Source organism: Mercurialis annua, linkage group LG3 (assembly GCF_937616625.2).
Source record: "Mercurialis annua linkage group LG3, ddMerAnnu1.2, whole genome shotgun sequence".
Lineage (NCBI taxonomy): Eukaryota > Viridiplantae > Streptophyta > Magnoliopsida > Malpighiales > Euphorbiaceae > Mercurialis > Mercurialis annua.
In genome coordinates this window covers 69,211,192-69,229,176 of record NC_065572.1, presented here as the reverse complement: position 1 = coordinate 69,229,176, position 17,985 = coordinate 69,211,192, and the positions used below count along the sequence as shown (strand labels likewise).

At 38.0% G+C, this 17,985-nt stretch overlaps 2 protein-coding genes across 2 annotated transcripts; one reads left to right on the top strand and one right to left on the bottom strand.

Moving 5' to 3' along the window:
* Nucleotides 1-291: 291 nt before the first annotated feature.
* Nucleotides 292-1,563, bottom strand: LOC126671239 (uncharacterized). Its single transcript, XM_056105330.1, has 2 exons — nucleotides 1,507-1,563; nucleotides 292-1,419 (listed from the first exon to the last, which is right to left on the bottom strand). Exon 2 carries the CDS (start codon nucleotides 1,403-1,405, stop codon nucleotides 773-775), a length of 633 nt encoding a protein of 210 aa, XP_055961305.1. The 5' UTR covers nucleotides 1,406-1,419; nucleotides 1,507-1,563; the 3' UTR covers nucleotides 292-772.
* A 12,026-nt stretch (nucleotides 1,564-13,589) lies between these two features.
* On the top strand, nucleotides 13,590-15,631 carry LOC126675256 (probable pectate lyase 5). The gene is made up of 4 exons (XM_050369866.2): nucleotides 13,590-13,949; nucleotides 14,047-14,796; nucleotides 14,897-15,035; nucleotides 15,152-15,631. Exons 1-4 carry the CDS (start codon nucleotides 13,837-13,839, stop codon nucleotides 15,371-15,373), a joined length of 1,224 nt encoding a protein of 407 aa, XP_050225823.1. The 5' UTR covers nucleotides 13,590-13,836; the 3' UTR covers nucleotides 15,374-15,631.
* The last annotated feature ends 2,354 nt before the right edge of the window (nucleotides 15,632-17,985 follow it).

The following is a 17,985-nucleotide window of genomic DNA, read 5'->3' as shown; positions in this document are numbered from 1 at the left end:
AATTAACTCAAAGCAAAATCGCCGAACCAGGCAAATCGCCACGAAAGGCCAAAAATGAGTTTAGATTAACTCAGAAAAGGCGAATCGCCAAAAAAGAGAGTTTAGATTAACTCGAAACAAAAACAAAAATAAATAGAGTTTAGATTAACTCTACCAAAAGCAACGCCAAGAACAGGGTTTAGAGTAACCCTCGAGGCAAGACAAGTACATAAAGATAAGGCAAAAGCACATCTCGAAGAAAAAAAAAATATATTCATCAATTGCGAATTACAAAAAGCAAAATTGCGAATACATCAGCAAATACAATCAAAAGAAAACTACTAAACACGGTCTTTAGAAATCTTGACGAGGAGATCACGGGCGATGGCCTGGGGATCCAACCCGTTAACCCCAGAAAGATCAATATTGGGATTCTGCTCCAGAAGCTTCTTCCCAATCGCAAGGCGATACTCGCTTATCAGAGCAGAGTAAAAAGCCTTCGTATCTAGCAGACGGATGTGAAGACCTTCAACCTCCGTTCTAAGACTATCCCTCTCCCCACCAACAAGGGAATTGATCCGAATGAGCTCCTCGATCTCTTGAGTCAAGTCATCGGTCTTTTTCTCAATCACTTTCACTTGGCGATCATTAATCGCATCCTGCGCCTTGAGCTGCGCCAGAAGGGAATCATGCTCTTCCAAAGAGGCCTTCAACTTCGCCCTTTCAGACTCGGAAGTCGCCAAAAGAGCAGACAGACGCTCGACCTCCTCCTCGGCACACTGTCGGCGGTCGTTCAATACCATAACAGATTGAAGGGCCTACACACCAGAAATAAACAAATAAGAAAGCAACTGAATACAAAAAACATATTATACTCAAGAAAGAAAGCACTTACAGAGAAACCATGAAAACAAGCCAGATCGGAAAGCTCCTGACCCGGCCTACCACAGAACCACGTGACATCATCAGGAATCGCCAAAGTCCGGATATATTCCGCTAGCACTCTCGGATTCAGCAAACTGGCAGGATCCTGACCTTCGACCCATTGAACCAAGTCTGGAGCAGAAGAAGAGCTTCCAGGAAAACTCTCCCTCGTAGGAGAATCATCGACAACTCGACGTCTTTTTCTAGACGGAGAACCCGGGTCTCGACCTAAAGAAATCTCCCCCGAATCAGCAACAACAGGCCCCTCTGAGGCCGCACCCCCAACTCCCCCCGAAACGATAGATGATGCTAGAGGGGGGAGTAGTGACGGAATCGCCTCGTCGCCGACTGGAACAGCCGAGTCATCACCATCATCATCATTTATAACAATAACCTCAGGCAACGCTACCTCGGCGGGAGCTAAGGGGATATCAACAGGAGCCCCATCCACGACAATGTCGCCAGGAATAACGTCGGCGATAGGAACGTCAGGACCACCCATCGGAACGTCCAAATCTACTTGAAATCCGGAAAGGAAATCGTCAGAAGAAGAAGACATCCTACAAAAGAAACATTAAAAAGAACTTAAGCAAATTAATATACCTTGAACAAAAGAGTAGCAAAGATCCGCCAAGCCTCGAGGAGGATCCTCCAAAGGAAACCATCGACTTCGAAGATGACTATTAACCAAGACATCTAAAAGGGGACGCGACACAATACTACAGGAAGATATGTCAAAAGCAAGCTTTGACTCGGATAAACTTAAAGGAGAAGAATAGCTCCAAACTGGATGAGAAGAAAAACCATCCGAAAAATGAAGAAAAGCAAATTTATGATAGACAATAAAGAAGCGCCTTCGCCAGCGACTGGTTAGGCAAGGAAGATAAATACGAGATCGCCCTTCTCTACCAAGGGCGAAAACGAAGCAGCCATCACACTTCCTAAAGTCTACAAAATGATATAACACTTTGAGAGAAGGGGCACAGCCCCGGAGCCTACATGCCTCCGAAAAAGCGAGCACTACTCTAATCGTACCAGGGTAAAGTTGCCCTAGAGCAACCTTTAAATCCCTACACACTTCTACTAAAAAAGGATCCAAAGGAAACCTAAGACCAGCAGCAAATTGCTCTTCAAAAAGAACCGCCCTACAAGAAGATCCGGGAGAGTCAGACGCAGCCATATCGGCACCGGGTAATATTACCCTATAATCAAAAGGAAAACTATACTTAAAATAGATATCTAAGACTTCATCCCTACGAAGCTTCGATCGGGTAAAAGCCATAGCAGCGCAAGCATCTTCCACTCGACTAAGAGGCATCCTAGAACAGGGAATCACAAACATAAACACAAAATAAGGATCAAACAAAAAATATATTGAAGAACACGGTGAAGAACACATCAAAGAACAACAAGTACAGAAGAAATTTCCAGAATATAAAGCATGGAGAATATACAAAGAAGAAAGCCATATTAACATCCAAACGACGAAAGAAAACATACCTGTAAAATCTGGAGAAAACAAGTCACGAAGAATCAAACAATCAAACGAAGAACGAAAAGGAAATAGCTACAAGAAATGAGAGTAAATTTGAAAAGCAAAGTAAGAGGGAAAAGAAGAAATGCGAAGAGATTAAATACAAAATGCTTTTGAATCATTAACCGTTTAAATCATTAAATGCCGACACGTGGCAACACAGAATCTTACTAAAGAAGAAACGTCACCCACAAACATATGAAACGACTCGCCCGCATAAAAGAACTCAGCTCCAAAAGAGCTAAAATCCACTAAGGCATAAATGCCAAACTACTTCAGCTCACTTGCGGGGGGGCTAATGATGGATACCGAATCCTACTATAAGTATAATGGAGCCGAGTTGCAGGAGATCCACTCTCAGGCGACACCGGACTCCCCCTGAAGACGGAAAGATATGAAGGAGATACCGAATCTCTAAGATTCGGTAATACACTAATAAAGACCGAATCCCACATGATCCGCCAAGAGCACGTCAGGTCCGGGATTCGGATAAACGACTAAATATGGAAACCTTGTCCTATTTGGACACAAATACTACATATGGAAGGATAAGCTCTACTTTAGGAAGATAAGACTATTTAGGAAGACGTTCCTAAATAGGACTCTTATCAGATTAAGGTAGATCTCGACAAATCAGGAGAATCCTCAAGATACGGCCGAATCCCTACAAAGTAGGATTCACCTACCTAATACAACTCTACTAGGTATATTCGACTACTATAAAAGGAGCACGAGGTATGCCTAGAATCACAATTACATTCATATACTCAAAACGCTGCTCAAAGCTCTAAACTGACTTTAGCATCGGAGAGTTAATCGGACAACCACCGTCCGGTTAGCTTCTACCCTGTTTTGCAGGTTCACTCACCGGTTCAGAAGGCAGACTCCATCAATTGGCGCCGTCTGTGGGAAAAGCTTAACTAAACTTCAAAAGAAGGAGCTTTTCTGAACTCAAAAACAAATCTCATTGAAGAAGATGACTTCTGAAAGAGTAAACCTGAAAGACAAACAACCAATGGACCCAAAAAGCACTCCGGAGATAATCAACGTGACGGAAGACGGGCTTCTCAACTCCGGGGAAAAAAGCAATACCGGAGGGCTCTCTTTCTCAACACCCCAGTACCAAACTAATCCAATAAGAGGAAGCATCCCAATTGCTTTCAACCTAAGCACTGAAGAACAAGCACCGAATGCAGCGGCACAAGATCCACACAGCGAAATGCTGAAAAAGATACTAGAATCTGTACAGGCAAATCTTGACAGATTAGCCAATGAGGCCAAAAGAACAAACGACAGGCACGAAGAAACTATGAGAATGCTAAGGGAAAACTTCAGCCCTACAGCTCCCAGAAGAAGAGAAAGAACAGGAAATGCAAACCCAGGCCGACGGGAGACAAGGGCAGAAAACAACAAAAGCAAGGAACCTCGGACCAGAGGAAACGAAGAGAGGAACGAAGCAAGAAACCAGCGAGAAAAGGAAACCAGCGAAGAGGAAAGTCCTGACAGAGAAAAATCTAACGAGGAATCACCAGAGGCACCCAGAAATGAGCACAACCAGGAGGACGCCCGAAGCGGTCTGAATACGAAGCGAGACGAACGAAGGGAGAAGGAAAAAGAAGATGCCCCACCAAGGAGCAAGCGACAAGAAAGAGATGCAGGGAAAGAACAAAATAAGAAAAAACACCAAGAAGGAGAGGGCGAATCGTCAGAGACACCCCAAAAAAGCAAAGCCACATATGTGGTGGAAGAAGATCTAGAAGAGAAGATCGCCAAAGCGCTCAAAAAACTAAAATCTGAAGAATTGGATATAGAGGACCTCAGGTTGAAAGGATCACCCCTCTCGCCCGAGATCATGGAGGAAACCATCCCGTACAGCATGAAGCTGCCGACTTTGCCAATTTTCAATGGGGAAGGAGACCCCCGAGACCATACCTCTAGGTTCACAGCGACCATGGGGCTACTCAGTGTATCAGACGCCATCCTCTGCAGGGTTTTCCCTACCACGCTCACGGGCACAGCCCAGAGATGGTATAACAAATTAAAACCAGGCTCGATCAAAAGCTTCGCTTCGCTTTCAACAGAATTCCTCAACAGATATCTCACAAACATCCCAGCTAAAACCACTACCAGTATCCTAAGAGCCTGTATCCAAGAAGAAGGAGAAACCCTGCGAAGTTACATCGAACGATTCAACAAACAAGCTATGAAGATAGACAACCTGAACGTCGACATGGCGACAGAAGCATTGCGAGACGGGACGCGATTCGGAAAGCTGGTGGACAAGCTGCTAGTCAATAAACCCACAACTTTCTCAAACTTAATGGGCATAGCTCAGAAATACTTCGAGTTAGACGAAGGGCGAAGGGCGATTCGCGGAAAGGAAGCAAAAGGAAAAGAATCAAAAGAGAGATCCAGAGAAAAAACCAAGTCCAAACCTGACGACAGGAGAGGAAGACCCGAAGAAAGCAGACGATTCGCCCCCCAGACAAGATATGAATCGAGATACGATCCCAGAGATGATGAGAATAACTTCACTCCATTGAACACCAGCCGAACTAATGTCCTCATGTGGATCAAAGAAAACATCAAAAACGTGGTATGGCCACCCAAAATGAAAGCAGAAGCAAGAGACACCAGAAAGTACTGCAAATTTCACGACGATTACGGACACGAAACGGATAGCTGCAGAGACTTAAAGGTCGAGATTGAAAGAATGATCGACACAGGCGAACTGAGGAAATTTGTGGCCCGAAAAGAGAAGAGCAATGACAAGGGAGAAAAAAGAAACAGAGAAGACAAGCCAAAAGAAAAGGAAGACGAGCGCCCATCCAAAATTCTGGGAACCATACACATGATTAATGGTGGAGGGCATAGTAGCTCCACGATCAGGAGGAAGCAAAGGAAGGAAGTAATGAACATACGAGAAACTCACATGCCGCCAGTGATCTTCGATGTAGAAGACTATGAACATGTCAAAGCACCTCACAACGATGCTTTGGTAGTGACTACTATCATTGAAAATTGGAACATGGAGCGGATCCTTATCGACGAAGGAAGTGCAGTAAACCTCATGACGAATGCAGCATACAAAATGTTGGGAGGAACAGCGTCAAGGTTACGCCGAGTCCCAATTCCGCTATCAGGACTCGGTGGACCCTCCATCACCCCGCTGGGAGCAGTCACCTTGGAAGTAATAATCGGCCCGGAAAGAGGAATGAACAAGAAAATCATGTCACTATTTAACATAGTGGACATGGAATTGACATATAATGCCATCCTAGGAAGACCTTTCCTCCATGACTCGGCAGCGGTAACCAGCATCAGAGCACTGGCAATGAAGGTACCGACTGAAAAGGGAGTAGTGACGCTGAGAGGAGACCAAGGAATAGCCAAGAAGTGCTATGATGAATCAGTGGTGGATCTCCAAGAAAACAAGACCGAAAAGAAGGAAGAATAGGAACGAAAAACGACCCATCATCGGTAACGACTCTCCGTCTTACCAGATGGCGTCAAATCTATCTTTAATGCTTTGTATGCCATCTTTTTATCAATAAAAATTCAATTTCGCTACCATCTGATTAGCCAGACGAACCAATAAAGAAATAAAAATCAAGAACAGCCACGAATGATTAAATCAAAGACGAAAGAAGAAAAAATAAATTAAAGATCAAACTCAAGAAAAGCTAAAAGCCAAGAAAATGAGTTTAAATTAACTCAAAGCAAAATCGCCGAACCAGGCAAATCGCCACGAAAAGCTAAAAGCCAAGAAAATGAGTTTAAATTAACTCAAAGCAAAATCGCCGAACCAGGCAAATCGCCACGAAAGGCTAAAAGCCAAGAAAATGAGTTTAAATTAACTCAAAGCAAAATCGCCGAACCAGGCAAATCGCCACGAAAGGCTAAAAGCCAAGAAAATGAGTTTAAATTAACTCAAAGCAAAATCGCCGAACCAGGCAAATCGCCACGAAAGGCTAAAAGCCAAGAAAATGAGTTTAAATTAACTCAAAGCAAAATCGCCGAACCAGGCAAATCGCCACGAAAGGCTAAAAGCCAAGAAAATGAGTTTAAATTAACTCAAAGCAAAATCGCCGAACCAGGCAAATCGCCACGAAAGGCCAAAAATGAGTTTAGATTAACTCAGAAAAGGCGAATCGCCAAAAAAGAGAGTTTAGATTAACTCGAAACAAAAACAAAAATAAATAGAGTTTAGATTAACTCTACCAAAAGCAACGCCAAGAACAGGGTTTAGAGTAACCCTCGAGGCAAGACAAGTACATAAAGATAAGGCAAAAGCACATCTCGAAGAAAAAAAAAATATATTCATCAATTGCGAATTACAAAAAGCAAAATTGCGAATACATCAGCAAATACAATCAAAAGAAAACTACTAAACACGGTCTTTAGAAATCTTGACGAGGAGATCACGGGCGATGGCCTGGGGATCCAACCCGTTAACCCCAGAAAGATCAATATTGGGATTCTGCTCCAGAAGCTTCTTCCCAATCGCAAGGCGATACTCGCTTATCAGAGCAGAGTAAAAAGCCTTCGTATCTAGCAGACGGATGTGAAGACCTTCAACCTCCGTTCTAAGACTATCCCTCTCCCCACCAACAAGGGAATTGATCCGAATGAGCTCCTCGATCTCTTGAGTCAAGTCATCGGTCTTTTTCTCAATCACTTTCACTTGGCGATCATTAATCGCATCCTGCGCCTTGAGCTGCGCCAGAAGGGAATCATGCTCTTCCAAAGAGGCCTTCAACTTCGCCCTTTCAGACTCGGAAGTCGCCAAAAGAGCAGACAGACGCTCGACCTCCTCCTCGGCACACTGTCGGCGGTCGTTCAATACCATAACAGATTGAAGGGCCTACACACCAGAAATAAACAAATAAGAAAGCAACTGAATACAAAAAACATATTATACTCAAGAAAGAAAGCACTTACAGAGAAACCATGAAAACAAGCCAGATCGGAAAGCTCCTGACCCGGCCTACCACAGAACCACGTGACATCATCAGGAATCGCCAAAGTCCGGATATATTCCGCTAGCACTCTCGGATTCAGCAAACTGGCAGGATCCTGACCTTCGACCCATTGAACCAAGTCTGGAGCAGAAGAAGAGCTTCCAGGAAAACTCTCCCTCGTAGGAGAATCATCGACAACTCGACGTCTTTTTCTAGACGGAGAACCCGGGTCTCGACCTAAAGAAATCTCCCCCGAATCAGCAACAACAGGCCCCTCTGAGGCCGCACCCCCAACTCCCCCCGAAACGATAGATGATGCTAGAGGGGGGAGTAGTGACGGAATCGCCTCGTCGCCGACTGGAACAGCCGAGTCATCACCATCATCATCATTTATAACAATAACCTCAGGCAACGCTACCTCGGCGGGAGCTAAGGGGATATCAACAGGAGCCCCATCCACGACAATGTCGCCAGGAATAACGTCGGCGATAGGAACGTCAGGACCACCCATCGGAACGTCCAAATCTACTTGAAATCCGGAAAGGAAATCGTCAGAAGAAGAAGACATCCTACAAAAGAAACATTAAAAAGAACTTAAGCAAATTAATATACCTTGAACAAAAGAGTAGCAAAGATCCGCCAAGCCTCGAGGAGGATCCTCCAAAGGAAACCATCGACTTCGAAGATGACTATTAACCAAGACATCTAAAAGGGGACGCGACACAATACTACAGGAAGATATGTCAAAAGCAAGCTTTGACTCGGATAAACTTAAAGGAGAAGAATAGCTCCAAACTGGATGAGAAGAAAAACCATCCGAAAAATGAAGAAAAGCAAATTTATGATAGACAATAAAGAAGCGCCTTCGCCAGCGACTGGTTAGGCAAGGAAGATAAATACGAGATCGCCCTTCTCTACCAAGGGCGAAAACGAAGCAGCCATCACACTTCCTAAAGTCTACAAAATGATATAACACTTTGAGAGAAGGGGCACAGCCCCGGAGCCTACATGCCTCCGAAAAAGCGAGCACTACTCTAATCGTACCAGGGTAAAGTTGCCCTAGAGCAACCTTTAAATCCCTACACACTTCTACTAAAAAAGGATCCAAAGGAAACCTAAGACCAGCAGCAAATTGCTCTTCAAAAAGAACCGCCCTACAAGAAGATCCGGGAGAGTCAGACGCAGCCATATCGGCACCGGGTAATATTACCCTATAATCAAAAGGAAAACTATACTTAAAATAGATATCTAAGACTTCATCCCTACGAAGCTTCGATCGGGTAAAAGCCATAGCAGCGCAAGCATCTTCCACTCGACTAAGAGGCATCCTAGAACAGGGAATCACAAACATAAACACAAAATAAGGATCAAACAAAAAATATATTGAAGAACACGGTGAAGAACACATCAAAGAACAACAAGTACAGAAGAAATTTCCAGAATATAAAGCATGGAGAATATACAAAGAAGAAAGCCATATTAACATCCAAACGACGAAAGAAAACATACCTGTAAAATCTGGAGAAAACAAGTCACGAAGAATCAAACAATCAAACGAAGAACGAAAAGGAAATAGCTACAAGAAATGAGAGTAAATTTGAAAAGCAAAGTAAGAGGGAAAAGAAGAAATGCGAAGAGATTAAATACAAAATGCTTTTGAATCATTAACCGTTTAAATCATTAAATGCCGACACGTGGCAACACAGAATCTTACTAAAGAAGAAACGTCACCCACAAACATATGAAACGACTCGCCCGCATAAAAGAACTCAGCTCCAAAAGAGCTAAAATCCACTAAGGCATAAATGCCAAACTACTTCAGCTCACTTGCGGGGGGGCTAATGATGGATACCGAATCCTACTATAAGTATAATGGAGCCGAGTTGCAGGAGATCCACTCTCAGGCGACACCGGACTCCCCCTGAAGACGGAAAGATATGAAGGAGATACCGAATCTCTAAGATTCGGTAATACACTAATAAAGACCGAATCCCACATGATCCGCCAAGAGCACGTCAGGTCCGGGATTCGGATAAACGACTAAATATGGAAACCTTGTCCTATTTGGACACAAATACTACATATGGAAGGATAAGCTCTACTTTAGGAAGATAAGACTATTTAGGAAGACGTTCCTAAATAGGACTCTTATCAGATTAAGGTAGATCTCGACAAATCAGGAGAATCCTCAAGATACGGCCGAATCCCTACAAAGTAGGATTCACCTACCTAATACAACTCTACTAGGTATATTCGACTACTATAAAAGGAGCACGAGGTATGCCTAGAATCACAATTACATTCATATACTCAAAACGCTGCTCAAAGCTCTAAACTGACTTTAGCATCGGAGAGTTAATCGGACAACCACCGTCCGGTTAGCTTCTACCCTGTTTTGCAGGTTCACTCACCGGTTCAGAAGGCAGACTCCATCAGTTTGTTATTCGGATTTTGCTATGTGTAGATATAGAATTCAATTTTATTCTTTTCCATCTCGTAGCGAATCTTTTCTTTCGCAGTCGCATCCTCATATATATTTGTTTCATTCTTTAAATCAGCACTAAAATAATTTTAAATTTCAATTATATAATTTTAAAAATATAAATATTATATAAAAAATTAAAAGCCTTTCCTGCTTTTTTTATTTTAATCTTCATCTTCGTTTTCCTCTTACCATTGCCTGTAACACTAATTACCACTACACCAATGACAATGAGAACGGTAATAATAATTCGAAATTTATTTCGTTCATAGAACCGAAATAAGTATGGGTTCGACGAACAACAACAACGGTTCAACATTGCTTGCGCTCATCAAACCCATGCTTTCGTTAGTTAATGATTCGTCGTTGAGCAGGCGGCATATGTAGGAGATGGTAGGAACATTGGTTCGACAACATAGTTAATGGCAGTACTAGAGGTCGAACGAAGGAGGTTGATTGAGTTTTTGGTTAATTAGGATTGATTAGAATTTAGTCAAGTGTCTTATTTTTTTTCCGCAGAGGCGTGAAACCGATACAATTTGTCGAAAATTAAGGTACTCTGGCTGATTTTTATAAAAGTGACTTTTTTTTTGGAATTTTCGTGCCAATTTGAGAGGTTAAATCGATATTTTGTTCAAGATTTTTTTTTTTTATGAAAGCAAGAAAAATAACTAGAAAGAAACAGACTACAAAAGATATATAATTTATTTAGACAAAATAAAATGTTATATCCATAATTATTTAGCTTCTTGATTTAATTAACATAAATTGAACAATACGGTCAATTCTTTTTATTCAAAACATATCTATATTTATTATTTTTCTCCTATAACATATAATTCAAATTTGATTGTCGGTGAATTGTTATTATATTCTTAAATGTTTTCATTTCATGAGATATGTAACAAATGATGCATTGTATAACCTAGTTTCGATAGCTTTATAGGTACTAGGTAACTACTGTATTCGGAGTTGCATTATTTGACTTAAACATGATATTGTGTCTAGAAAATTAGAAATTATATAATTAAACTGAGACAGGAAAATGTAATTTCATGATACCAAACCCTTTATATAAAGCCAAACTCATACAAAACTCACTATGTTACTGTTAATTATTTTATTTGATCCTAGTTAAATTTTTCAGTTCTAAAAAATTTCATTTGCTGCTAATTTTATGTATACTGTTCTTCTTCAAACGAAATTACAAAAGACCCTATTGTTTCATATTAATTAAGATGACGACATTTTATGTAAACAAGGACGACAAATATACTAAATTAACAGTATATAAATTATTTAAAATATTTTTTTTAACAAACACTATATATATAAATGAAAAGCCAACATATATAATTTTTGGACGGATTAAACCTTTACATTTAATGAAGAAAATTGTTGAAGGATAAGGAAAAAGATAGGAGGGTAAGACAAGAAATGACAATATTAATTAGGTAAAAAACATGAAGTGTTTGGCTTTTGAAGTTGTGGTCTTCATCTAACATCTTTGTGCAGTTGTGCATGTTCCTCCTCCTCTCTTTATCTCTTTATTTATCCTCAAAAGTAACATGAGGCCGAATCAGGCTTAATTCTTCCAAAAACATTTCTGTTATACAACATAACAAATTCCTGTATCTACTTTTTTTTTTGGCTTAATTACATATAAAATCATGAATTTTACGCCAAATTTTAAAAATAACATAACTTTTGAAATATGTCAATTATAGACATCACCTTTTATTTTTTTTCAAAAATAACATCGGCGATTTTTAGTGATATTTTTGCTGACGTGGCATGACACGTGGCAGACCCATCGGCTGTCCAAGTCAGCAAAATTTCACCAAAAAATATGCCATGATGAAATTGAGAAAAAATGAAAGGTAGTGTTTATAATTGACACGTTTTAAAGATAATGTTATTTTTTAAATTTGGTGCAAAGGTCATGATTTTATATGTAATTAACACTCATTTTGTTTTAATATCATCGGCTATCTTATTAATCAGCGGTGATCTTTTAAAAAGAAAAAAAGGCAGCTATTTAGTTGGAGTCGTTTCGGAAGAATTTCCGCCTCTTTCATCGATCGAAGAACTTGCATCCCTATTATTTCATTATTAAATTTATTAATTATCTTAATTATATAGTCGCCACTTAAATTAACAATAAGTTGACCATTCCTATCATGCCCATAAAAATTATCAATTTATAACGGTTTGAAAAGGTGAGAAAATTGATTTTTAAGACCAAAAAATTATGAAGTTAGTATCATATAAATGTTTTATCAATATAATGTGAAATTTGTGTTTATCAAATGAATGAATTAATTATTTTAATTTTAATTTTTTTTAGTTTTTAACTAGCATATTAAATTATTATTTATTAGTTTCCATGACAATTTATATGACATATTTTGTGTCAAATAAGTTGATTAGTTCAATCCATTTTGCATTGGTGTATTTATTTTATATTGAAATATAATTAATTTAGTTGAGGATAATTATATTATTTACTCAGAATAAACGAGACTTTTAATTTTTAAATTATGAATCAAAAAATAAAAGATGAAAAATACTTTAAAATGTAAAAACCAATAAATAGCATATCAATTTGACATAAAAAGAGTATATGTTTTTTCAATTATACCTATTAATTTAACTATCATAAATAATTTCTATTTAAATTTCTAATATTCAAAATCAAACCAAATCAATAGTAGATTTAATTTATCAAATAAAATTTTATATCGATGTTTAGATAGTAAATTTATTTAGTAAACTGAAATTTCGTATACATGTTTAGTGATTTAAATTTTATTTTATTCTTTAAGGTACAATTTAGATTAAAAATTTATTGAACCAACTGAATCAAACTCAACTCTATTCGTTTCTAATGATTAAAGCATTAGACCCGCCAGTTTAGCTTGTTGAATGAGGAAGCAGCCACCTGTTTTATCCAACTAACTCTTAAGAACCGAAAATTTAGTCTAATCGGATTGGACCAGATGAGCCAAAAATATTAAACAGAATCGGCGAGCTGGTGAGATTTTAAAAACTGATTGAACGTGTTTTTGTTTTTTTGCCATGTACAATTTAATTTTAATTTTTCCACACTAATAATTTTTTGACACTAGACCATAAAAAATATGGACAAACAAGTTAGGCTTAATTTTCTTTTAGTTCTATTAAAATGTTTCAACCATTGATTAAAATTTAAAACCGGCGGCTACACCGATTCAATTATCAGTTTAGCCTTTTTTATATTTTTATCCTCCAGAGGCGGCTCCATAATTTTTTTATAAGGTGGACAAAATTGTGCCAAAATTTATAAAACGGAAAAACTAAAAAATTTAAGGTGGTTAGTGGTATAAATTTTAAACGCTGAAAAATTATACTATTAATGTATATATTCATATTTTTTCAAAGATTCAAAATAGTAAGATAGTCAACTTTTCACCATTAGCTCTTACTAGGTCCGCTCCTGATCCTACATATTATGACTAGCATTACGCTAATGAATGACATGTTGCACAAAATCTATCTTATATTTCTCTAATTAACTTTAGATATCTTGCTTGACAAAAACCGAAAAAGAAAACATCAAATCAAACAAAGATGAAATTTCTTTACACATGCTTAGGATGAGAAATTACCATAATTTCCAGCGACATAAAATCATGGCAGTACTTTTAAACCTTACAGCCGCTCCAAATCATGGGAAGAAGATAAAAAAAAGAAAAAGCAGAACACAAGATCAAAATTTTCTCTGTTTTTACTTTTCTATTTCCACTGTTATTTGTTGGCTTACCTTTTGATCACCTTGCCCCGTAAATCAAGAAATCACAGCCTTCGGTCCCACTTTTACTTCATCACTCATTCACTAATTTCCTCTTTATATACTCATCTCTTCCCCTCCATTCTTTCTCACAAACACTCCATTAATTTCTCACTCTCACCCACCAATGGCAGTCCATTATTCACTCTCTCTCCTCTTTTTCTTCTCTCTCTTATCCCCAGCTCCCGTTCTCTCTTCCCCTGTTCAAGACCCAGAACTTGTAGTTCAACAAGTTCATAAGTAAGCAACAAGTTTCGGTATTTTCCGTTTCCGTGTCCGTGCTACATTATACATTATGTAATTTATATGTCTAAAATGCGTGCTACATTTTTTTCAGGGCCATACGTAATGCGACCATGGCACGAAGGAATTTGGGGTATCTCTCTTGCGGGACAGGGAATCCAATCGATGACTGCTGGCGATGCGATCCCAATTGGGAGAAGAATCGCCAGAGATTAGCGGATTGCGCGATCGGTTTTGGTAAAAATGCTATTGGTGGACGAGATGGGAAAATTTACGTGGTCACAGATTCTAGCGACCACGACGCTGTTAACCCTAAGCCGGGAACTCTAAGACATGCGGTGATTCAAGACGAGCCGCTATGGATTATTTTCCAACGTGACATGTCGATTCAATTAAAAGAAGAATTGATCATGAATTCGTTCAAAACAATCGACGGTCGAGGTGCTAGTGTACATATTGCTGGCGGTCCATGCATTACTATACAATTTGTCACAAACATTATAATTCATGGATTAAATATTCATGATTGTAAGCAAGGAGGGAATGCTTATGTGCGGGACTCTCCACAGCACTACGGGTGGAGGACTATATCGGACGGCGATGGTGTGTCCATCTTCGGTGGGAGTCATATTTGGGTGGATCATAATTCGTTATCAAACTGTAAGGATGGCTTAATTGATGCAATACATGGGTCCACGGCTGTGACAATTTCAAACAATTATATGACCCATCATGATAAAGTCATGTTATTGGGTCACAGCGATTCTTATGTTCAGGACAAGAACATGCAAGTCACTATTGCCTTCAATCACTTTGGTGAAGGACTTGTCCAAAGGATGCCAAGGTAAAAAAATTACTATTGGTTTTTTTATTTTAACTTTTACTTTAAATTATTTTTTCTAATTTTTAGGTTTTTATGTATAAAAAAATGTTTAAAAATGCAGATGTAGACATGGGTATTTTCATGTGGTCAACAATGACTACACCCATTGGGAAATGTATGCTATTGGAGGCAGTGCAGCTCCTACAATCAATAGTCAAGGAAATAGATTTGCTGCACCTGACATTAGATTTAGTAAAGAGGTAAAGGACATAGCTTCTTTTTATGTGTCTCAACTGAATTAACTAACTAAATTAATTGAGACCCACAATTTCTGGCATGCAACTAATTAATTAAACTTTATAATATAATGTTTCAGGTGACAAAACATGAGGATGCACCAGAAAGTGAATGGAAGGGTTGGAATTGGAGATCTGAGGGAGACCTAATGATGAATGGTGCATTTTTTACCGCATCGGGTGCAGGCGCATCCTCGAGCTACTCTAAAGCTTCGAGTTTGAGTGCTCGACCTTCTTCACTCGTCGGTTCAATTACTGTTAGTGCGGGCGCCCTTCCTTGTAGGAAAGGTGCTCGTTGTTAGTTACCGATTGCTAGTAGCCGATAGCTGATTATGATTTTAGTTTTAATTTTGAAATTTCTGTTTTTCTTTTACGCTTATTTATATCTTTTTTCGATTATTACAATACAACCTCGGCCTGGTACTCTTGGAACCATTTCGGATTCTGGTCTTTAGAATCTTGATGAGTTTAAAGAGAAATCAAGTGCAGAAGTGTTGATATATACTAATGTATGAAATTATCTTTTTTCATTTCATATTTAGTAAAGTATTTAAAGTTCATCTTTATGTCTCAATCTCTGTTTTTTTCTGCTTTGCAATTTCTATTACTAACACATGGAACAACCGGACATAACTTGAATGAACAATGACTACTTAACCAATGGAAATAGCAGTTTTGCAAGAATAAGACAGAAAAAAGAGGCTCGGCCATTATTAAATAATTTCATTAATATTGCAAATGACTGATGAAAGCAACCTAGCACCAAATTCTTTCATTTTTGATTAACTTCTTAAAAGAATAAGAGGAAAACAAAAGTTGGAGGTATTAAACCGTCTACCTATTCACAAATTACTTTCGGAAGGGACTAGGACTAGGATTAGGATCTATTGGAATGGAAGAGTTAGCCTTAGGAAAATTCGAAATTGACTCAAAAAATTTCAAAATCAATTCAATAATATTTACATCAACCTCGAGTTTGAACTATTTCAGTTTAATTTTGAGTATCAAATATAAAGTTATATGTGAGGCTTATGAGTCAATTTTTATATACACATAAAAAAATGATTTATTTTTCTAATATATATATAGATATTATCTTTTTATATCTCCAAAGATATTTCATTTGGCTTAATTTCATATTTTGTAGTAGAAAAAGATTTCAGTTCACTTACACACAATAATTTTATATATTTTTTTATTAAAATGAGCTTTTGTGAGTGAAATTTGAATAATTTAATGTCATTTGAATTTTAATTTAAAAATAAACTCATTTGAGTTCGAACTCCAACATATAACATATTCGACTTCAAGTTTGAGTACATTTTGGATCGTCTAACTCCTTAGGAAAAGCAACAAAATATGCAATTTCAGTTATGTGATTGCATAAAAAAATGCATATATATCCAATCCAACCATACAATCCAAACAAACTCAATTTATGGTGCCTGAGAAACAAGAGAAAGAAAACAGTTTATTGTTTTTACTTGCAATGTTTGAGTTCATTTTTGACCATATCGTAACTGAAATCTCTTTACCCAATGCAAACATACAAAGAGGAAACTACCTGTCTTTAAGGTCTAACGAAATGGGTCCACTTTTGATTTGGGGACGAGGATTAAAGGGAATACGCACATGCAGATGCAGGCCACTATATATTTACTAATAGTACCTGTTTTAATCATAAAAAATAAATTAAATTTATATTAGTTTTCAAAGAAAATAAATTATGGATCACTAATCACTACCACGTTAGTTTTGATGGTTAAATATGTTAATTAAATTAAAATTAATAAAACTAGCAGTAGCAATGAATCCAAGATTTTCAACAAAAGAATCCCATTTTATGGCCAGAAATTTGCCCAAAATTCTTGCACCGCACATGCATTAACTAAGTGGGCTAGCTAACGATCATCAAGAACTATTCCCTCATCCTCATGTGTCTGTGTATGCGTTAAGCTCCGTAAATTTGGGTACATTTATATTGGCGAATTTAATTGGGTTTTTTACACAAATCTCTCAAAATTGCTTTGGTATTATGTTTTTACCTCACAATTTTAATTCTGACAGTAATCACCCAGAAAAATAAAAAACTTTACACAAATCCCTCATAATTTAAAATAGGTTGATTAACAATAAATAGGACAACTATACCCCTCCTTCATCTTCTTCTTCTTAACATAACAATCAATGATGGCCACGAATTATAATTTAAGGATTCAAGACTTGATTGCAAGTAAAGTTAAAAAATTGGAGAATCTGTGAAATTTCAGAGAAAGATTTGAAAGCGTCAATTTTGAAAATAAGGTTACAACGTGATAGAGATAATTGGTTTGTTGTGGCGGCGCGGTGGTCGAAATGGCGACATGGAGGTTGGATCGGCGGTGCGGTGGTTAAATTGGCGGTGCGGTGGTTAAATCGGCGGTGCAGTGGTTAAATCGGTGGTCCGGTTTCTTCGTATTTGGTGGAAAATATTGAATAAGTTAATCATTTGTTGTTTGTCCAGATTTGGTGGGATAGCTTACTTGATGATATATTTGTGTTGGGACAAAATTTGAGGTTGAAGATGATGAATAAATACCATTTTGATTCAAGTGGTGTTAAGTGGTATTTTAGCCAAAACTAAGAAAAGTCGTCATTCTTGTAACTGTCATTATTTTTTAATTTGTTAATTGATATAAATATCAGTAAATAAATTAAAGTTGATTTGAATTTTACCTGAATTTGATATTAAGAAGAAATCATGAGTGATTTAGCACCAGGTTCCCTTTCTAATGTATTTTTTTGTTCATCATGCATTTAAGCATTGTTTTTGATATGTGTGTTTCATCTGGGGAGGGAATGCAGGCTGGTTGGGGTGAATGCAATTGAAAGATTGTAAAAGAGATGTTTGTAAAACCAAATAAAGAAATATGGG

Excerpts from the sequence above, each read along its gene's own strand:
- LOC126671239 (XM_056105330.1), bottom strand. The coding sequence starts at position 1,405 with ATGGGTGGTCCTGACGTTCCTATCGCCGACGTTATTCCTGGCGACATT.
- LOC126675256 (XM_050369866.2), top strand. The coding sequence starts at position 13,837 with ATGGCAGTCCATTATTCACTCTCTCTCCTCTTTTTCTTCTCTCTCTTA. Across the intron at positions 13,950-14,046 it reads GTAGTTCAACAAGTTCATAA|GGCCATACGTAATGCGACCA; the intron begins GTAAGCAACAAG and ends CATTTTTTTCAG. Across the intron at positions 15,036-15,151 it reads ACATTAGATTTAGTAAAGAG|GTGACAAAACATGAGGATGC; the intron begins GTAAAGGACATA and ends ATAATGTTTCAG.